At 42.6% G+C, this 23,401-nt stretch overlaps 1 protein-coding gene across 4 annotated transcripts in view; it reads right to left on the bottom strand.

The window, feature by feature from the left end:
* ANKRD35 (ankyrin repeat domain 35) overlaps window positions 1-23,401 on the bottom strand; it is a 173,892-nt gene that overhangs the window by 12,734 nt on the left and 137,757 nt on the right. For all 4 annotated transcript variants that reach the window (XM_075329580.1, XM_075329578.1, XM_075329579.1 and 1 more), the window contains exons 2-5: window positions 4,781-4,911; window positions 3,366-3,454; window positions 2,359-2,423; window positions 401-458 (exon numbers count right to left, since the gene is read on the bottom strand). In XM_075329580.1, coding sequence (XP_075185695.1) covers window positions 401-458; window positions 2,359-2,423; window positions 3,366-3,454; window positions 4,781-4,911 — 343 coding nt within the window. The remainder of the gene's footprint in view (window positions 1-400; window positions 459-2,358; window positions 2,424-3,365; window positions 3,455-4,780; window positions 4,912-23,401) is intronic.

The following is a 23,401-nucleotide window of genomic DNA, read 5'->3' as shown; positions in this document are numbered from 1 at the left end:
ATGGCTGAATGACAACAATTCTGCAAAGATGAGTGGGCCAAAATTCCTCAAGAGTGTTGCAAGAGACATATTGCCAGTTATCACAAATGCTTGATTGCAATTGTTGGTGGCCCAACCAGTTAAGTTTAGGGGGCAATCAATTTTTCACACAGGGCCCTGTAGGTTTATTTGTTTCCTATGAATAATAAAGGCCTTCCTTTATTAACTGCATTTTGTGTTCACTTGTGTATTCTTTGTCTAATATTTAAATTTGTTTGGTGATCTGAAACATTTAAGTGTGAGAAACATGCGAATGAGATGTCAGCAAGAGGCAAACACTTTTCACATCACTGTAGATAGAAAACAGATATATGATAGATGGCTAGTTAACAGACAATAGACAGATTGCTTGTAAACTCACCAGCACAGTGTAACGGCGTTCGGCTGTGGAAATCTATGGAGTCTTCATGGGCTCCGCGCTATTGGAACAAAATATCACATAAGGTCCTGGCCGTCCGCTGACCACATGCAGGTAGATGATTCTATAGCCTGTACATACAGTTAGGTCCAGAAATATTTGGACAGTGACACAAGTTTTGTTATTTTAGCTGTTTACAAAAACATGTTCAGAAATACAATTATATATATAATATGGGCTGAAAGTGCACACTCCCAGCTGCAATATGAGAGTTTTCACATCCAAATCAGAGAAAGGGTTTAGGAATCATAGCTCTGTAATGCATAGCCTCCTCTTTTTCAAGGGACCAAAAGTAATTGGACAAGGGACTCTAAGGGCTGCAATTAACTCTGAAGGCGTCTCCCTCGTTAACCTGTAATCAATGAAGTAGTTAAAAGGTCTGGGGTTGATTACAGGTGTGTGGTTTTGCATTTGGAAGCTGTTGCTGTGACCAGACAACATGCGGTCTAAGGAACTCTCAATTGAGGTGAAGCAGAACATCCTGAGGCTGAAAAAAAAAGAAAAAATCCATCAGAGAGATAGCAGACATGCTTGGAGTAGCAAAATTAACAGTCGAGTACATTCTGAGAAAAAAGGAATTGACTGGTGAGCTTGGGAACTCAAAAAGGCCTGGGCGTCCACGGATGACAACAGTGGTGGATGATCGCCGCATACTTTCTTTGGTGAAGAAGAACCCGTTCACAACATCAACTGAAGTCCAGAACACTCTCAGTGAAGTAGGTGTATCTGTCTCTAAGTCAACAGTAAAGAGAAGACTCCATGAAAGTAAATACAAAGGGTTCACATCTAGATGCAAACCATTAATCAATTCCAAAAATAGACAGGCCAGAGTTAAATTTGCTGAAAAACATCTCATGAAGCCAGCTCAGTTCTGGAAAAGTATTCTATGGACAGATGAGACAAAGATCAACCTGTACCAGAATGATGGGAAGAAAAAAGTTTGGAGAAGAAAGGGAACGGCACATGATCCAAGGCACACCACATCCTCTGTAAAACATGGTGGAGGCAACGTGATGGCATGGGCATGCATGGCTTTCAATGGCACTGGGTCACTTGTGTTTATTGATGACATAAGAGCAGACAAGAGTAGCCGGATGAATTCTGAAGTGTACCGGGATATACTTTCAGCCCAGATTCAGCCAAATGCCACAAAGTTGATCGGACGGCGCTTCATAGTACAGATGGACAATGACCCCAAGCATACAGCTAAAGCTACCCACGAGTTCATGAGTGCAAAAAAGTGGAACATTCTGCAATGGCCAAGTCAATCACCAGATCTTAACCCAATTGAGCATGCATTTCACTTGCTCAAATCCAGACTTAAGACGGAAAGACCCACAAACAAGCAAGACCTGAAGGCTGCGGCTGTAAAGGCCTGGCAAAGCATTAAGAAGGAGGAAACCCAGCGTTTGGTGATGTCCATGGGTTCCAGACTTAAGGCAGTGATTGCCTCCAAAGGATTTGCAACAAAATATTGAAAATAAAAATATTTTGTTCGGGTTTGGTTTATTTGTCCAATTACTTTTGACCTCCTAAAATGTGGAGTGTTTGTAAAGAAATGTGTACAATTCCTACAATTTCTATCAGATATTTTTATTCAAACCTTCAAATTAAACGTTACAATCTGCACTTGAATTCTGTTGTAGAGGTTTCATTTCAAATCCAATGTGGTGGCATGCAGAGCCCAACTCGCGAAAATTGTGTCACTGTCCAAAGATTTCTGGACCTAACTGTATCAGATGAGAGCTGAATCCACCACCCATCTGATATGCAAAAAGGCTCGAGACTCTCTCCGACAAATGTCAGTGCAGAGGAAAATCAGACAATTAAAATAAAAAAAGTAAAAAATAATGGTAGAAATTCTTAGTGGCATCCACGATTGTGATGCAGCCGTCACCTACCTGCAGCAGAAGCTTGACGCACTCCGGGTGACAGTTACTGGCGGCCAAATGGAGAGCAGTACAACCTACCAAAGGAGACGGAGCGTACATCAGAGGTGGGGGACAGTAATGACTGACACACAAGAAGCAGGGGATGATAATGACTGACACACAAGAGGTGGGACGGTAATGACTGACACACAAGAGGTGGAGGATGATAATGACTGATACACAAGAAGTAGGGGGACAGTAATGAATGACACACAAGAGTCAATTTACGGTAATGACTGATACACATGGAGATGACAGGTTGGTAATGACTGACACACAAGAGGCGGGGGTCGGTAATGACTGACACACAAGAGGCGGGGGTCGGTAATGACTGATACACAAGAGGCGGGAATCGGTAATGACTGATACACAACAGGCGGGGGTCGGTAATGACTGATACGTAACAGGCGGGGGTCGGTAATGACTGATACGTAACAGGCGGGGGTCGGTAATCACTGATACGTAACAGGCGGGGGTCGGTAATGACTGATACGTAACAGGCGGGGGTCGGTAATCACTGATACGTAACAGGCGGGGGTCGGTAAAGACTGATACGTAACAGGCGGGGTCGGTAATGACTGACACACAAGGGACAGTAATGACTGACACAAGAGGCGGGGGAACGGCAATAACACACACAAGAGGCAAGGGGATGGTAATAACTAACGCACAGGGAGATGAGGGGACGGTAATGACTGACACACAAGAGGTGGGGGGAAGGTAATAACTGACACACGGAATGATGAGGGGACGGTAATGACTGACACACGGGGAGGTGAGAAGACGGTAATGACTGACACACGGGGAGGTGAGGGGGACGGTAATGACTGACACACCGGGAGATGAGTGGACGGTAATGACTGACACACCGGGAGATGAGGAGACAGTAATGACTGATACACAAGTGGCAGAGGGATAGTAATGACTGATACGTGGGGGATGAGGGGAAGGTAATAAGTGTAACACTTGCAGTTTACCATCGTCAGTTTTGGCATTGATCTCAACCTTATGGGATAAGATGACGCTGATGCAGTCTACGAGTCCCCTGGAGGCGGCAAGATGGAACCTGCAGACAAGAAGCCAAGGACGTCAATGGTGTCAGATATTACTAATCCTCACACTGAGGGATTACAAGCAGAGGGTGTCTGAATGCACATTTCTTCCCATGGGAACAGCCGCTCGTTACATATTATACACTTTATGTTATAAAATAATGAAAAAGAACAGTAGCCAATCACATTCCAGCTCCAGTCACTCCACTGTAGATCAGAAACTGTAAGAAGCCATCTGATTGGTTGCTCTGCAAAATGAAAACGAACCCTCAAAATGCAAACTGCTGATAACACTCCATCATGTGCGACCGGATGAGAGGTCACAAGAATGTAATCACATCTCTACTTCAATCTCTGGAATAAATGAAGCAGCCAATCATTTTGTATCTAATCCTATTCTGTGCGATACTGTATGTTGAGCTGTGTATCTAATCCTATCCTGTGCGATACTGTATGCTGAGCTGTGTATCTAATCCTATCCTGTGTGATACTGTCTGCTGAGCTGTGTATCTAATTCTATCCTGTGTGATATTTTCTGCTGAACCGTGTATCTAATCCTATCCTGTGTGATACTGTCTGCTGAGCCATGTATCTAATCCTATCCTGTGTGATACTGTCTGCTGAGCCGTGTATCTAATCGTATCCTGTGTGATACTGTCTGCTGAGCCATGTATCTAATCCTATCCTGTGTGATACTGTCTGATGAACCGTGTATCTAATTCTATCCTGTGTGATACTGTCTGCTGAGCTGTGTATCTAATTCTATCCTTTGTGATACTGTCTGCTGAGCCGTGTATCTAATCCTATCCTGTGTGATACTGTCTGCTGAGCCGTGTATCTAATCCTATCCTGTGTGATACTGTCTGCTGAGCCGTGTATCTAATTCTATCCTGTGTGATACTGTCTGCTGAGCCGTGTATCTGATCCTATCCTGTGTGATACTGTCTGCTGAGCTGTGTATCTAATTCTATCTTTTGTGATACTGTCTGCTGAGCCGTGTATCTAATCCTATCCTGTGTGATACTGTCTGCTGAGCCGTGTATCTAATCCTATCCTGTGTGATACTGTCTGCTGAGCTGTGTATCTAATTCTATCTTTTGTGATACTGTCTGCTGAGCCGTGTATCTAATCCTATCCTGTGTGATACTGTCTGCTGAGCCATGTATCTAATCCTATCCTGTGTGATACTGCCTGCTGAGCTGTGTATCTAATTCTATCCTGTGTGATACTGTCTTCTGAGCTGTGTATCTAATTCTATCCTGTGTGATACTGTCTGCTGAGCCGTGTATCTAATCCTATCCTGTGTGATACTGTCTGCTGAGCCGTGTATCTAATCTTACGCTGACTCTCCGCTGGGCCCGGTCTTGGTGGCTCTGATCTGTTTCTTGGACAAGAGGGAGGAGACTTTCTTGGTGTCTCCTTTTTCCACCGCTTCTAAAAACTTCTGGTCCTGTCTGTTCCACTTGTCCACCTGTGGAAAGGAGAGGAGCGGTCAGAAATCAGTACATGGTGTGCTGACGGGAGACCCTGGGGTACACGGCCCAGACCTCCCGGCAGCTTATCACTGCTTTGTGGAGCCTAATACCTACATTCACTGATAGTAAGCAGCATTATTGACAGCACTGGAGGAAATGAAACACGAAGACCAGAACTTTAGATACAACAATTCCCGACAGAATCCTGAAGCCCACATGTGGCAGCATGTCCTGAAGCGCAGGGCACACTGCTGACAATATTGGCATAGTGAGCAATCATGGTTTAGATTGCAAAATCCCGGTAAGACGCACCTCTCTATGTACGGTGGCCCCAGGTTTGTGGTGACCGCAGCCTCAGGGCGGGAGCTCCAACATTATCACTTTTATTAAGGCTATGTGTCCACGGTAGAATGTACCTGCGGATTTTTCTGCATGAAAATCCGCGACTTTCGTGGCAAATCCGCACCTTATTTTTGCCGCGGATTTGCCGCGGATTTACCGCGGATTACCGCAAATTTGCCGCGGATTTTGGTGCGGATTTTTTTTTTTTCCCCATTCTATACCCAAAATCCGAACCAAAATCTGCAACAATAATTGACATGCTGCAGATTTTTCCGGATCAAAATCCGCGGCAAATCCGCCGCGGAAAAATCCGCAGCATGGACACAGCATTTCCAAAATGCCATTGAAATGGCTTGGAAGTGCCACTGCTGCAGATTTTCGGAAAATCCGCAGCGTGGGCACATAGCCTAAAGGGTTAAAGATTCTTTCCCCATATAGAGTAGGTGTATTAAAATTATACGCAAATACCTCCAACTAGAAATGTAGTATTCTCCTGATGAGCTATGTTGCTTCCACCATGTGCAGGGCATTGCAGCTTAGGTATCCATGGATACAACTACATATAGTGACAGCTAATTGTTCATGGTCATAACCATGGATACCTAAGCTGCAACGCACCAAACATGAGGTAAACGATATGGCTATATTAGGAGAACTATACTACTTTCTAATTGGAAAAAATTGCTAATATTATTATTGCACCTACTTCATATTGGGATGGGATCTTTGAGATGGGACTACCCCTTTAAATCAAATAAAGATCCCATTGTTCTCAGACAGGATACAGCAATTTCCTCCGATAATAACGACCCGATCCCAGAATAGAAAATACAGAGCAAAATTATATTTCCATGTATTAATAGAAGAATCAATACTTATGTGATTAAACTGCACAGTACCACTTCTCCTGTCCTGTATACTGGGTGTAATTCCCAATATCTGTGTTATTCTGTGTATATACACTGCACAGTACCACTTCTCCTGTCCTGTATACAGGGTGTAATCCTCAGTGTCTGTATTATTCTGTATATATACACTGCACAGTACCACTTCTCCTGTCCTGTATACAGGGTGTAATCCTCAGTGTCTGTATTATTCTGTATATATACACTGCACAGTACCACTTCTCCTGTCCTGTATACTGGGTGTAATCCTCAGTGTCTGTATTATTCTGTATATATACACTGCACAGTACCACTTCTCCTGTCCTGTATACAGGGTGTAATCCTCAGTGTCTGTATTATTCTGTATATACCGTATACACTGCAAAGTACCACTTCTCCTGTCCTGTATACTGGGTGTAATTCTCAGTATCTGTATTATTCTGTATATATACACTGCACAGCACCACTTCTCCTGTCCTGTATACTGGGTGTAATCCTCAGTGTCTGTATTATTCTGTATATATACACTGCACAGTACCACTTCTATTGTCATGTATACTGGGTGTAATCCTCAGTGTCTGTATTATTCTGTATATATACACTGCACAGTACCACTTCTCCTGTCCTGTATACTGGGTGTAATCCTCAGTGTCTGTATTATTCTGTATATATACACTGCACAGTACCACTTCTCCTGTCCTGTATACTGGGTGTAATCCTCAGTATCTGTATTATTCTGTATGTATACACTGCAAAGTACCACTTCTCCTGTCCTGTATACTGGGTGTAATTCTCAGTATCTGTATTATTCTGTATATATACACTGCACAGCACCACTTCTCCTGTCCTGTATAGTGGGTGTAATCCTCAGTGTCTGTATTATTCTGTATATATACACTGCACAGTACCACTTCTATTGTCATGTATACTGGGTGTAATCCTCAGTGTCTGTATTATTCTGTATATATACACTGCACAGTACCACTTCTCCTGTCCTGTATACTGGGTGTAATCCTCAGTATCTGTATTATTCTGTATATATACACTGCACAGTACCACTTCTCCTGTCCTGTATACAGGGTGTAATCATCAGTATCTGTATTATTCTGTATATATGCACTCACATTACCACTTCTCCTGTCCTGTATACTGGGTGTAATCCTCAGTATCTGTGTTATTCTGTATATATACACTGCACAGTACCACTTCTCCTGTCCTGTATACTGGGTGTAATCCTCAGTATCTGTAATATTCTGTATATATACACTGCACAGTACCACTTCTCTTGTCTTGTATACAGGGTGTAATTATCAGTATCTGTATTATTCTGTATATACACACTGCATAGTACCACTTCTCCTGTCCTGTATACTGGGTGTAATTCTCAGTACCTGTATTATTCTGTATATATACACTGCACAGTAGCACTTATCCTGTCCTGTATACTGGGTGTAATCCTCAGTTTCTGTAGTATTCTGTATATATACACTGCACAGTATCACTTCTCCTGTCCTGTATACTGGGTGTAATTATCAGTATTTGTATTATTCTGTATATATACACTCAGATTACCACTTCTCCTGTCCTGTATACTGGGTGTAATTATCAGTATTTGTATTATTCTGTATATATACACTCAGATTACCACTTCTCCTGTCCTGTATACTGGGTGTAATTATCAGTATCTGTATTATTCTGTATATATACACTCAGATTACCACTTTTGCTGTCCTGTATACAGGGTGTAATTATCAGTATCTGTATTATTCTGTATATATACACTGCACAGTACCACTTCTCCTGTCCTGTATACTGGGTGTAATTATCAGTATTTGTATTATTCTGTATATATACACTCAGATTACCACTTCTCCTGTCCTGTATACTGGGTGTAATTATCAGTATCTGTATTATTCTGTATATATACACTCAGATTACCACTTTTGCTGTCCTGTATACAGGGTGTAATTATCAGTATCTGTATTATTCTGTATATACACTGCACAGTACCACTTCTCCTGTCCTGTATACTGGGTGTAATCCTCAGTGTCTGTATTATTCTGTATATATACACTGCACAGTACCACTTCTCCTGTCCTGTATACTGGGTGTAATTATCAGTATCTGTATTATTCTGTATATATACACTCAGATTACCACTTCTCTTGTCCTGTATACTGGGTGTAATTCTCAGTATCTGTATTATTCTGTATATATACACTGCACAGCACCACTTCTCCTGTCCTGTATAGTGGGTGTAATCCTCAGTGTCTGTATTATTCTGTATATATACACTGCACAGTACCACTTCTATTGTCATGTATACTGGGTGTAATCCTCAGTGTCTGTATTATTCTGTATATATACACTGCACAGTACCACTTCTCCTGTCCTGTATACTGGGTGTAATCCTCAGTGTCTGTATTATTCTGTATATATACACTGCACAGTACCACTTCTCCTGTCCTGTATACTGGGTGTAATCCTCAGTATCTGTATTATTCTGTATGTATACACTGCAAAGTACCACTTCTCCTGTCCTGTATACTGGGTGTAATTCTCAGTATCTGTATTATTCTGTATATATACACTGCACAGCACCACTTCTCCTGTCCTGTATAGTGGGTGTAATCCTCAGTGTCTGTATTATTCTGTATATATACACTGCACAGTACCACTTCTATTGTCATGTATACTGGGTGTAATCCTCAGTGTCTGTATTATTCTGTATATATACACTGCACAGTACCACTTCTCCTGTCCTGTATACTGGGTGTAATCCTCAGTATCTGTATTATTCTGTATATATACACTGCACAGTACCACTTCTCCTGTCCTGTATACAGGGTGTAATCATCAGTATCTGTATTATTCTGTATATATGCACTCACATTACCACTTCTCCTGTCCTGTATACTGGGTGTAATCCTCAGTATCTGTGTTATTCTGTATATATACACTGCACAGTACCACTTCTCCTGTCCTGTATACTGGGTGTAATCCTCAGTATCTGTAATATTCTGTATATATACACTGCACAGTACCACTTCTCTTGTCTTGTATACAGGGTGTAATTATCAGTATCTGTATTATTCTGTATATACACACTGCATAGTACCACTTCTCCTGTCCTGTATACTGGGTGTAATTCTCAGTACCTGTATTATTCTGTATATATACACTGCACAGTAGCACTTATCCTGTCCTGTATACTGGGTGTAATCCTCAGTTTCTGTAGTATTCTGTATATATACACTGCACAGTATCACTTCTCCTGTCCTGTATACTGGGTGTAATTATCAGTATTTGTATTATTCTGTATATATACACTCAGATTACCACTTCTCCTGTCCTGTATACTGGGTGTAATTATCAGTATTTGTATTATTCTGTATATATACACTCAGATTACCACTTCTCCTGTCCTGTATACTGGGTGTAATTATCAGTATCTGTATTATTCTGTATATATACACTCAGATTACCACTTTTGCTGTCCTGTATACAGGGTGTAATTATCAGTATCTGTATTATTCTGTATATATACACTGCACAGTACCACTTCTCCTGTCCTGTATACTGGGTGTAATTATCAGTATTTGTATTATTCTGTATATATACACTCAGATTACCACTTCTCCTGTCCTGTATACTGGGTGTAATTATCAGTATCTGTATTATTCTGTATATATACACTCAGATTACCACTTTTGCTGTCCTGTATACAGGGTGTAATTATCAGTATCTGTATTATTCTGTATATACACTGCACAGTACCACTTCTCCTGTCCTGTATACTGGGTGTAATCCTCAGTGTCTGTATTATTCTGTATATATACACTGCACAGTACCACTTCTCCTGTCCTGTATACTGGGTGTAATTATCAGTATCTGTATTATTCTGTATATATACACTCAGATTACCACTTCTCCTGTCCTGTATACTGGGTGTAATCCTCAGTATCTGTATTATTCTGTATATATACATTGCACAGTACCACTTCTCCTGTCCTGTATACTGGGTGTAATTATCAGTATCTGTATTATTCTGTATATATACACTCAGATTACCACTTTTGCTGTCCTGTATACTGGGTGTAATCCTCAGTGTCTGTATTATTCTGTATATATACACTCAGATTACCACTTCTCTTGTCCTGTATACTGGGTGTAATTATCAGTATCTGTATTATTCTGTATATATACACTCAGATTACCACTTCTCCTGTCCTGTATACTGGGTGTAATCCTCAGTATCTGTATTATTCTGTATATATACACTGCACAGTACCACTTCTCCTGTCCTGTATACTGGGTGTAATTATCAGTATCTGTATTATTCTGTATATATACACTCAGATTACCACTTCTCCTGTCCTGTATACTGGGTGTAATCCTCAGTATCTGTATTATTCTGTATATATACACTGCACAGTACCATTTCTCCCATCCTGTATACTGGGTGTAATTATCAGTATCTGTATTATTCTGTATATATACACTCAGATTACCACTTTTGCTGTCCTGTATACTGGGTGTAATTATCAGTATCTGTATTATTCTGTATATATACACTCAGATTACCACTTTTGCTGTCCTGTATACTGGGTGTAATTATCAGTGTCTGTATTATTCTGTATATATACACTCAGATTACCACTTTTGCTGTCCTGTATACTGGGTGTAATTATCAGTATCTGTATTATTCTGTATATATACACTCAGATTACCACTTTTGCTGTCCTGTATACTGGGTGTAATCCTCAGTATCTGTATTATTCTGTATATATACACTGCACAGTACCACTTTTCCTGTCCTGTATACTGGGTGTAATTATCAGTATCTGTATTATTCTGTAAATATTCACTACACAGTACCACTTTTCCTGTCCTGTATACTGGGTGTAATTATCAGTATCTGCATTATTCTGTATATATACACTGCACAGTACCATTTCTCCCATCCTGTATACTGGGTGTAATTATCAGTATCTGTATTATTCTGTATATATACACTCAGATTACCACTTTTGCTGTCCTGTATACTGGGTGTAATCCTCAGTGTCTGTATTATTCTGTATATATACACTCAGATTACCACTTCTCCTGTCCTGTATACTGGGTGTAATTATCAGTATCTGTATTATTCTGTATATATACACTCAGATTACCACTTCTCCTGTCCTGTATACTGGGTGTAATCCTCAATATCTGTATTATTCTGTATATATACACTGCACAGTACCACTTCTCCTGTCCTGTATACTGGGTGTAATTATCAGTATCTGTATTATTCTGTATATATACACTCAGATTACCACTTCTCCTGTCCTGTATACTGGGTGTAATCCTCAGTATCTGTATTATTCTGTATATATACACTGCACAGTACCATTTCTCCCATCCTGTATACTGGGTGTAATTATCAGTATCTGTATTATTCTGTATATATACACTCAGATTACCACTTTTGCTGTCCTGTATACTGGGTGTAATTATCAGTATCTGTATTATTCTGTATATATACACTCAGATTACCACTTTTGCTGTCCTGTATACTGGGTGTAATTATCAGTATCTGTATTATTCTGTATATATACACTCAGATTACCACTTTTGCTGTCCTGTATACTGGGTGTAATTATCAGTATCTGTATTATTCTGTATATATACACTCAGATTACCACTTTTGCTGTCCTGTATACTGGGTGTAATCCTCAGTATCTGTATTATTCTGTATATATACACTGCACAGTACCACTTTTCCTGTCCTGTATACTGGGTGTAATTATCAGTATCTGTATTATTCTGTATATATACACTCAGATTACCACTTTTGCTGTCCTGTATACTGGGTGTAATCCTCAGTGTCTGTATTATTCTGTATATATACACTCAGATTACCACTTTTGCTGTCCTGTATACTGGGTGTAATTATCAGTATCTGTATTATTCTGTATATATACACTCAGATTACCACTTTTGCTGTCCTGTATACTGGGTGTAATTATCAGTATCTGTATTATTCTGTATATATACACTCAGATTACCACTTTTGCTGTCCTGTATACTGGGTGTAATCCTCAGTATCTGTATTATTCTGTATATATACACTGCACAGTACCACTTTTCCTGTCCTGTATACTGGGTGTAACCCTCAGTATCTGTATTATTCTGTATATATACACTGCACAGTACCACTTCTCCTGTCCTGTATACTGGGTGTAATCCTCAGTATTTGTATTATTCTGTATATATACACTCAGATTACCACTTCTCCTGTCCTGTATACTGGGTGTAATTATCAGTATCTGTATTATTCTGTATATATACACTGCACAGTACCACTTTTCCTGTCCTGTATACTGGGTGTAACCCTCAGTATCTGTATTATTCTGTATATATACACTCAGATTACCACTTTTGCTGTCCTGTATACTGGGTGTAATCCTCAGTATCTGTATTATTCTGTATATATACACTGCACAGTACCACTTTTGCTGTCCTGTATACAGGGTGTAATTCTCAGTACCTGTATTATTCTGTATATATACACTGCACAGTACCACTTCTCCTGTCCTGTATACTGGGTGTAATTATCAGTATTTGTATTATTCTGTATATATACACTCAGATTACCACTTCTCCTGTCCTGTATACTGGGTGTAATTATCAGTATCTGTATTATTCTGTATATATACACTCAGATTACCACTTCTCCTGTCCTGTATACTGGGTGTAATTATCAGTATCTGTATTATTCTGTATATATACATTGCACAGTACCACTTCTCCTGTCCTGTATACTGGGTGTAATTCTCAGTATTTGTATTATTCTGTATATATACACTCAGATTACCACTTCTGCTGTCCTGTATACTGGGTGTAATTATCAGTATCTGTATTATTCTGTATATATACACTCAGATTACCACTTCTCCTGTCCTGTATACTGGGTGTAATTATCAGTATCTGTATTATTCTGTATATATACACTCAGATTACTACTTTTGCTGTCCTGTATACTGGGTGTAATCCTCAGTATCATTTCCTCCTCAATGACTTATGCCTGAGGTGCATAATCCTGAAGTTTATGGACCAGGAACAATTCTAAAATGTAATAATATCTGACACCTGTTCTCTAAACGTGAAGGCTTCGCCCATCTTCCGCCCACACACAAATGTCTTATCACTCCAGCGGACATCACCATCCCGGCAGCTGGTGCATCCGCCACACACTGGAGAACAAATAGGAAGCATCAAGCACCATTTTCCATAGATATGTTTAACATGGGATTTACAACCACCAAGAAATGATGACATCACACATCCAGGAAGTGATGACATCACACATGAAGTAGATTAGGATTTCTCAAAACAGAAAGATGATGACAACACCCATCAAGAAGGTAATAGAGTCATGTAAGGGGATGATGACATCACAGAATGGTGATGATGACTTCAAAATTTCACTGTATTGGTGCAGAAACATTGTATTTCTAATGTGGAGATCACTTTTTCCTAAAGGCCGTCTCAATGCACCCCCGACATTTAACCTTTTCCTATCCTGAGTCCCCCCGGGGGGACATTCTAAAAATTCTGCTACGCTCCTTTGTCCCCTGGCAGGGGGCATCAATGATTCATACGCATTATCATTCACATGTGAATACATTGATTTCCTATTGATTTATTTTACCAAATTCATTCATAATGCAAAATTCTGTTTTCACATTTTTTTCTCAATTATAATAGGATTTCAATGGACAGAACAGGAAATTTTATTGGATAGGAAAAGGTTAAAGGACCACTTCATGTTTTGAGGATTGTATTAATCCTGGTCAGATGTATTAGAATTGGGTTTTTAAGATTTCCTGTTCAAGCTCTTTTGAAGAAGTATCAAGAAGTGGACAATGTTAATGACTGAAGATACAGTGGTCAGTCAAGGAAACTTAGTGCCACGGATGAAAGACACTTCATGTTACTTCCCTTCAAAATAGGAAGATGTCCAGCAGTGCCATCAATTCAGAACTGGCAGGAACCAGTGGAACACAGCTAACTATTTACTTTTCAGAGAAGTAAGGCCAGAAGTTGGCTTAATGGAAGAATATCAGCCAAAAAGCCATACCTAGACAACTATACATGAAAACATAGGAACTGGGGTGCGACAAATGGCGGTAGGTGCTCCGGAGTGAGTCAAAATGTCAAATATTTGGCTGTTGCAGAAGGCAGATTGTTCTCCGTAGGGCTGGAGAGTGGCACAAAAATGAATGTCTATAGGAACAGTAAAGTATGGTGGAGGGCTCTTGTAAGTTTGCGGCTGAATTGTAGCAAATGGAGTAGGGGATTAGATCAAGATCGATGGTGACCTCAGTGCTGAGAAATACAGGCAGATACATATCCATCACGCAATATCATCAGGGAGGCATCTGATTGGCTCCAAATTTATTCAGCATAAAGAAGAACAAGATGTCCTGGAGGTTATGATTCGATCCAGCACAGCCCTGATCTGACATGATCCTGTGTGTCTGGGATCATATGAAGAGACAGAAGCATCAGGAGATGTGTGGTGGGTTCTGCGAGATGTACCGTGTAATAGAGCCTCCCTGCTGCGAGCCATCAAAACTGCACAAGTGCATCGATAACTGATGAAGACAAATGGCAGCAATACCAAATATTGATAGGATTTCATTGATTTGTCGTTTACTTTACTTTTTGTTAATTGATAAAAATAAATGATTACGTCACGTGCACATTCTGAGTATTTGGTGAGGTGTATTTTTACCTCAGTATTTGTAGCTAAATCCTGGAGTGGGTAAAAAATGCATTAGTGGTGCCCGTGTTTATATTACACGTATCCTCTGATTGTTCCACTTCTGGTTTTGGCTACAAATACTGAGGTGAAAAACTCATCAAATACGCAACATGGGTTTATGGCCTAACACCTTTTATTGTTTGATTTTTTTTCTACACCTACCTAAAACTTTTGCATAGTGCTGTATACCTCCAGAAACTATAACGATTAGTGATGAGCGGGCACTACCATGCTCGGGTGCTTGAAACTCGTAACTAGTGATGAGCGGGCACTACCATGCTCGGGTGCTTGAAACTCGTAACTAGTGATGAGCGGGCACTACCATGCTCGGGTGCTTGAAACTCGTAACTAGTGATGAGCGGGCACTACCATGCTCGGGTGCTCGAAACGCGTAACCAGTGATGAGCGGGCACTACCATGCTCGGGTGCTTGAAACGCGTAACTAGTGATGAGCAGGCACTACCATGCTCGGGTGCTTGAAACGCGTAACTAGTGATGAGCGGGCACTACCATGCTCGGGTGCTCGAAACGCGTAACCAGTGATGAGCGGGCACTACCATGCTCGGGTGCTTGAAACGCGTAACTAGTGATGAGCGGGCACTACCATGCTCGGGTGCTTGAAACGCGTAACTAGTGATGAGCAGGCACTACCATGCTCAGGTGCTCAGTACTCGTGACTAGTGATGAGCGGGCACTACCATGCTCGGGTGCTCGTAACTCGTAACTAGTGATGAGCGAGCACTACCATGCTTGGGTGCTCGGTACTCGGAACTATTGATGAGAGAGCACTACCATGCTTGGGTGCTTGAAACTGGTATCTAGTGATGAGTGAGCACTACCATGCTCGGGTGCTGGGTACTCGAAAATAGTGATGAGCGAGCACTACCATGCTCTGGTGCTCTGTACTCATAACTAGTGATGAGCGAGCACTACCATGCTCTGGTGCTCTGTACTCATAACTAGTGATGAGCGGGCACTACCATGCTCAGGTGCTCTGTACTCGTAACTAGTGATGAGCGAGCACTACCATGCTCAGGTGCTCTGTACTCGTAACTAGTGATGAGCGGGCACTACCATGCTCAGGTGCTCAGTACTCATAACTAGTGATGAGCGAGCACTACCATGCTCAGGTGCTCTGTACTCGTAACTAGTGATGAGCGAGCACTACCATGCTCTGGTGCTCTGTACTCATAACTAGTGATGAGCGGGCACTCCCATGCTCTGGTGCTCTGTACTCATAACTAGTGATGAGCGGGCACTACCATGCTCTGGTGCTCTGTACTCATAACTAGTGATGAGCGGGCACTACCATGCTCTGGTGCTCTGTACTCATAACTAGTGATGAGCGAGCACTACTATGCTCTGGTGCTCTGTACTCGTAACTAGTGATGAGCGAGCACTACCATGCTCGGGTGCTCAGTACTCGTAGCTAGTGATGAGCGGGCACTACCATGCTTGGGTGCTTGAAACTGGTATCTAGTGATGAGTGAGCACTACCATGCTTGGGTGCTGGGTACTCGAAAATAGTGATAAGCGAGCACTACCATGCTCTGGTGCTCTGTACTCATAACTAGTGATGAGCGAGCACTACCATGCTCTGGTGCTCTGTACTGATAACTAGTGATGAGCGGGCACTACCATGCTCAGGTGCTCTGTACTCTTAACTAGTGATGAGCGAGCACTACCATGCTCGGGTGCTCTGTACTCTTAACTAGTGATGAGCGAGCACTACCATGCTCAGGTGCTCAGTACTCATAACTAGTGATGAGCGAGCACTACCATGCTCTGGTGCTCTGTACTGATAACTAGTGATGAGCGGGCACTACCATGCTCTGTACTGATAACTAGTGATGAGCGAGCACTACCATGCTCAGGTGCTCTGTACTCGTAACTAGTGATGAGCGAGCACTACCATGCTCAGGTGCTCTGTACTCGTATCTAGTGATGAGCGGGCACTACCATGCTCGGGTGCTCAGTACTGGTAACTAGTGATGAGCGAGCACTACCATGCTCTGGTGCTCTGTACTCATAACTAGTGATGAGCGGGCACTACCATGCTCTGGTGCTCTGTACTCATAACTAGTGATGAGCGGGCACTACTATGCTCTGGTGCTCTGTACTCGTAACTAGTGATGAGCGGGCACTACCATGATCAGGTGCTCAGTACTCATAACTATTGATGAGAGAGCACTGCCATACTCGAATGCTCGGTACTCATAGCTAGTGATGAGCGGGCACTACCATGCTCTGGTGCTAGGAACTCATAACTTGTGATGAGTGAGCACTACCATGCTCGGGTGCTGCTTGTAACTTGTAACTAGTGATGAGTGAGCACTACCATGCTCGGGTGCTGGGTACTTGAAAGTAGTGATGAGTGAGCACTACCATGCTTAGTATTCGTAACTATTGATGAGAGAGTACTACCATACTCAAATGCTCGATACTCATAGCTAGTGATGAGCGAGCACTACCATGCTTGGAACTCAAAACTAGTGATGAGTGAGTACTACCATGCTCGGATGCTCAGTACTCGTGACTAGTGATGAGTGAGTACTACCATGCTCGGATGCTCGGTACTCATGATGAGTGAGCACTACCATGCTCAGGTGCTCACTACTCGGGCATGACTCATATACCAAATATAATGGAATTCAATAGGGAACTCGAGCATGTTTCCAGAAAATCTTCCCCATTGACTTCCATTATACTCGGTACGAGTCAAGCCCATCAGAGCGTCCGACTGCTTGTTAAGAGTACCGTGCAGTGCTCGTTCATCACTCTTTACGAGTACAGAGCATGGCAGTGCTCGCTCATCACTAGTTAGTATGAGTACCGAGCACCTGAGCATGGTAGTGCTCACTCATCACTAGTAACAAGCACTGATCACCTGAGACCAACGTCTGCCACCTAGTAACTGAGGAGCCCAGCTCCTAAGCACTACAATTAGTGCTCATGTACCGCCCCAGCGTCAGCAGCTGGGCTACTGCTCGGATCCGGATCCGCGGTGGCTCGAGGGATCTCCGGACCCGGGAGGGGTCGCGCGGACACTCGAAAAAAAAACGGGGTATTTACAGGGGATTTTGGTGTTTAGAGTTTGTGACGCCACCCACGGTGTGTGGTAAGATGGAATACCACCGCTGCTGTTGGGAGCGCCCGGTGGCGATGGGATGGCAGTCAGGTTTTAACCCCTCCATGGGTAGGGGGAATGCCCTGGGGCTCGGTGATGGTGAGAAGGGAACGCCGTTGGGGAGGAAAGGGTCAATGCGTACTCACTCAGTCCAATAACACTAACACCGACAACTTGTAAACCGAAATTCTGAGCACCGCTGTAGCAGGGAGGGAGCACGCTTGGATCCCGTGCCTGATGGTGTTGCTTGTTAGCCTGTGACCTTTCCCTTGGCACTTTCTTTACTGGTTGGCCCCTATAGTATAGAACTAGTCGAGTCCCGCTCACCCGTATGGCTAACAGAGTGAGCTTGCTCTCAGGGTTCACGCTTGGGATTTTCTGGACCATGTATTTGGAAAGTCCTAACCCCCTCGTTGCGCTAGTACCCCGATTTTGGAGCGGGTGGAGGACGAATCTTGAAGTCTTCGTCCTCGTTGGGTAAATTACCAGGACGCTTAAAGCTACTTTCCTTGCCTAGGGTTCACGTACCCCGCCGTGCCTTGGCCCCTGCCCGTAGATGGCTCAAGGCCGCCGGCTGCCCTCTTTGGCAGTTCCGTGCCCCTTGACACGATCCCCTGCGACCGGGGTTCCATCTCCTACCAGGCCCAGACCAACGTCTGCCACCTAGTAACTGAGGAGCCCAGCTCCTAAGCTCCTCCAACTGACTTGTGCCTCTCCTCACGAGAGTCACCACATGACTTAACCGCTCCTGACACTCCTGACCCTCCCTAACCAACCCCCCAAGTGGGCGGCTCTATTCCCTTCAGGCTACCCATTGGTGTGTCTGGTTGGTGTGGTGCAGAGTGTTTCTAGGATATTTGATTGGCTTGTTCTTAGCAATACCAAAGATCAGGGACCCGTAACCAAGAAGGAGATGGACATCATGCAGAAGGGCAGATTGTACAATGTTCTGTGACGACCTGATAGGCCAGGGCATCACATTTCCACTTGGTTAAACGTAGCTCGTCCCCGAGCTACAGGACACCAGAGGTTTATCACTAGTAACAAGTACTGAGCACTTGAGCATGGTAGTGCTCACTCATCACTAGTAACAAGTACTGAGCACTTGAGCATGGTAGTGCTCACTCATCACTAGTAACAAGTACTGAGCACTTGAGCATGGTAGTGCTCACTCATCACTAGTAACAAGTACCGAGCACTTGAGCATGGTAGTGCTCACTCATCACTAGTAACAAGTACTGAGCACTTGAGCATGGTAGTGCTCACTCATCACTAGTAACAAGTACTGAGCACTTGAGCATGGTAGTGCTCACTCATCACTAGTAACAAGTACCGAGCACCCGAGCATGGTAGTGCTCACTCATCACTAGTTACCAGTACTGAGCACTGAAGCATGGTAGTGCTCACTCATCACTAGTAACAAGTACTGAGCACTTGAGCATGGTAGTGCTCACTCATCACTAGTAACAAGTACCGAGCACTTGAGCATGGTAGTGCTCACTCATCACTAGTAACAAGTACTGAGCACTTGAGCATGGTAGTGCTCACTCATCACTAGTAACAAGTACCGAGCACCCGAGCATGGTAGTGCTCACTCATCACTAGTTACCAGTACTGAGCACTGAAGCATGGTAGTGCTCACTCATCACTAGTAACAAGTACCGAGCACCCGAGCATGGTAGTGCCCGCTCATCACTAGTTACGAGTACTGAGCACCTGAATATGGTAGTGCTCGCTCATCACTAGTAACAAGTACCGAGCACCCGAGCATGGTAGTGCCCCCTCATCACTAGTTACGAGTACTGAGCACCCGAATATGGTAGTGCTCGCTCATCACTAGTAACAAGTACTGAGCACCTGCGCATGTAGTACTCACTCATCACTAGTTACGAGTACTGAACACCCGCTCATGACTGGTTACAAGTAACGAGCATGGTATTGCTCACTCATCATTAGTAACAAGTACCGAGCACTTGAGCATGGTAGTGCTCACTCATCTCTAAAAACTATGTGATCAAGAAACTGCTGCAAAAAAATGGCGCTGTGTGTCATGTACTAAAAGCAGGAGATACAAGAATAGCAGCCAAACAAATCACTGCTTTCATGAATTTAATTTGGAAAATGATGGTTGTCTATGGTCTCACTCGCGCCTCCTTCTCCACCTCAATTTTTATGATGTGTGACACACGCTCGCTCTTGTTTGGAGGTGACAATTGTGAGATAATTAGTGATTATCCCTGGACACGGATGAGACAAGTCACATACCACAAGTCTCCTCTCCTCTGCTCCAGGCCGTCACAACAGCGATTAAGCTGAGGTACAGTCACACGTCCTGCAGGTCTACCCGTCACCATGGTATTTCTATAAAGCTAGGCCGAAATATAAAGCAAAGCCCTGCACCTGACCAAGGAGCTGTGTATCTAATCCTACACATCATGTCTAGTAGAGTCATGACTTTCCGTTGTGTACTCCGCAGTTGCTTCACCGTCAGTCCATATTTACCCGTTATCGATCAGCGGACAGAGGTCAGGGGTCGGCTCTGTTTATAGCCGCCATGTGCAGAGGTTTATAACACACGTTCCTTGCAATGTTTACATCCCGATGTGTTTGGTCTCTACGGGAAGCATCATACGTTGTCTGTTTGTACAACTCGCGACCAACGCGTTTTGGTTACTGGGAACCATACAACGACTTATCTGACAGGACTTTTCTCCTTTATAATAATCGGACATCTTGACCTTTAAGTCTGATGCAGTCACATGGAAAAATATACTAATCTTTGTGACTGTAATCTCTTAAAGGAATTGTTCACCCCCTGCCCAAAACCCATCTCTCATAAGTTTTTCTTCCACACTGTTAATGATCATATTCAACATTGCAAATCAAAAAGGTCCGTGGAGCCTCTGTTAGGAGTCTTGACACAGAAAATAGCCAGATATCCCTCCGGGAAGGACCTAGCCAAGGAGTGGCTCTTTTTAGGAGACCACCATAACCACCATATTAAGTGGTCCTTTTAGTGAATAGCCAACTCTTGACGAGTTTAAAGATATGACAACAGAAATACCAAGGCCAGGTATCCATCCACAGACAGCTGTTTCGGGGTATTGCCCCTCATCAGTGTGGAGTAGGATTCTGGCCAGGTGGGAGCAATGCCTAGTAGCCCAGCAAGACAAAACACTCACTGATCTCGGGGAGACCAGCCAGAGAAAACACTGCCGACAGCCAGCAAAGGCGCTCAACACAGTGAAATCCTAGGTGCATTTCCCCCTGGGATATTCAACATTGTTCGCCCCATACAACTTGGGTCAATCCGTGTAAAATGGTCTTCAAATGAGTGTCGACTGACTTGCTATGTCATCGATCGCCGCTCGTTCTGCCCGTGTGAAGGTAGAGAGTGAAGATGAAAAGGGGAATGACCCGATATATCTTATATGCTTGTATGGCGCTGGTCTGGGATAGTATATAGCCCCCCAACCAAACGATGCACACTGTCTTCAGGTCCAGAACAGCACTGATCTGGTTATAATTAGCGCCCTGTGCTCTTCTCCTGCCACAAACAATCATTTTGGCATAAAAGAACACATAAAAATTCTTTAATTTCATACGAATAAAGCCGAAACGGAGCAGTATGGAATGTGTCCGCGCTCCCGAGCCAAGTGTAGATTGGATTCAGATTTAGAGGTTGGATCCACATGTGAGAATCAATCCCGGGTGTCGGAAAACACAGACCACAAAGTAGTCAGGTGGTATAAGTACCCATCTACACCGCATGTGACCAGGCCGGACTGGCTGCTCACCGTTGTCCTCATACACTCTCATCAATAACTCTGATTTCTGAAGTTTCGGAATGGCAGATATAGGAGAGTATCACATACCTAGGAACATTTGGAGTTGCCCAGTGTAGAGCTCACTACCGTTTAGTGGGTTTCGTCTGGTAAATCTCCCACTCATGCCTGTTATGCCCCACACCTTTAATGTGTGCATCGATCACTTATAATCCACAAGTAACGTGTAAGGACTGCGCCTGGATCCAGGTCTCAGGGGCAAGAGCTCAAGAAGCAGTTTTCTAGTATCTCGAATGTCTCATTCAGCTAAAAGAACTTTTGGCGCCAGAAAATGATGAAGGCAACATCTAATTATGTGAGTAACAGAGCAAGATGACATGAAGGTAAATGTGCAGAGAAATGTGAAAAGAGGAAAAACAGTGTTTACACACAGAAGACAAAGCTGGCAGGTGACATCACAGGAGGCCGACAGCTTATATTTCCTCTACGGAAGAAAATATTACTACTATACTACTGCCCCTATGTACTGGAATATAAGTACTAAAATACTGCCCCTATGTACTGGAATATAAGTACTATAATACTGCCCCTATGTACTGGAATATATAATGCTATAATACTGCACCTATGTACTGGAATATAAGTACCATAATACTGCCCCCTATGTACTGGAATATAAGTACTATAATACTGCCCCTATGTACTGGAATATAAATACTATAATACTGCCCCTATGTACTGGAATATATAATGCTATAATACTGCACCTATGTACAAGAATGTAACTACTATAATACTGCCCCCTATGTACAAGAATATAACTACTATAATACTGCCCCCTATGTACTGGAATATAAGTACTATAATACTGCCCCTATGTACTGGAATATAAGTACCATAATACTGCCCCTATGTACTGGAATATAAGTACTATAATACTGCCCCTATGTACTGGAATATAAATGCTATAATACTGCCCCCTATGTACTGGAATATCAGTACTATAATACTGCCCCTATGTACTGGAATATAACTACTATAATACTGCCCCCTATGTACTGGAATATAAGTACTATAATACTGCCCCTATGTACTGGAATATAAGTACCATAATACTGCCCCTATGTACTGGAATATAAGTACCATAATACTGCCCCTATGTACTGGAATATAAGTACTATAATACTGCCCCTATGTACTGGAATATAAATGCTATAATACTGCACCTATGTACAAGAATGTAACTACTATAATACTGCCTCCTATGTACAAGAATATAACTACTATAATACTGCCCCCTATGTACAAGAATATAACTACTATAATACTGCCCCTATGTACAAGAATATAACTACTATAATACTGCCCCCTATGTACAAGAATACAACTACTATAATACTGCCCCTATGTACAAGAGTATAACTGCTATAATACTGCCCCCTATGTATAAGAATATAACTACTATAATACTGCTCCTATGTACAAGAATATAACTACTATAATACTGCTCCCTATGTACAAGAATATAACTACTAT

The sequence above is a fragment of the Anomaloglossus baeobatrachus genome, chromosome 12 (assembly GCF_048569485.1).
Source record: "Anomaloglossus baeobatrachus isolate aAnoBae1 chromosome 12, aAnoBae1.hap1, whole genome shotgun sequence".
In the NCBI taxonomy this organism is placed as follows: domain Eukaryota; kingdom Metazoa; phylum Chordata; class Amphibia; order Anura; family Aromobatidae; genus Anomaloglossus; species Anomaloglossus baeobatrachus.
This window is presented reverse-complemented; position numbering and strand designations above follow the sequence as displayed.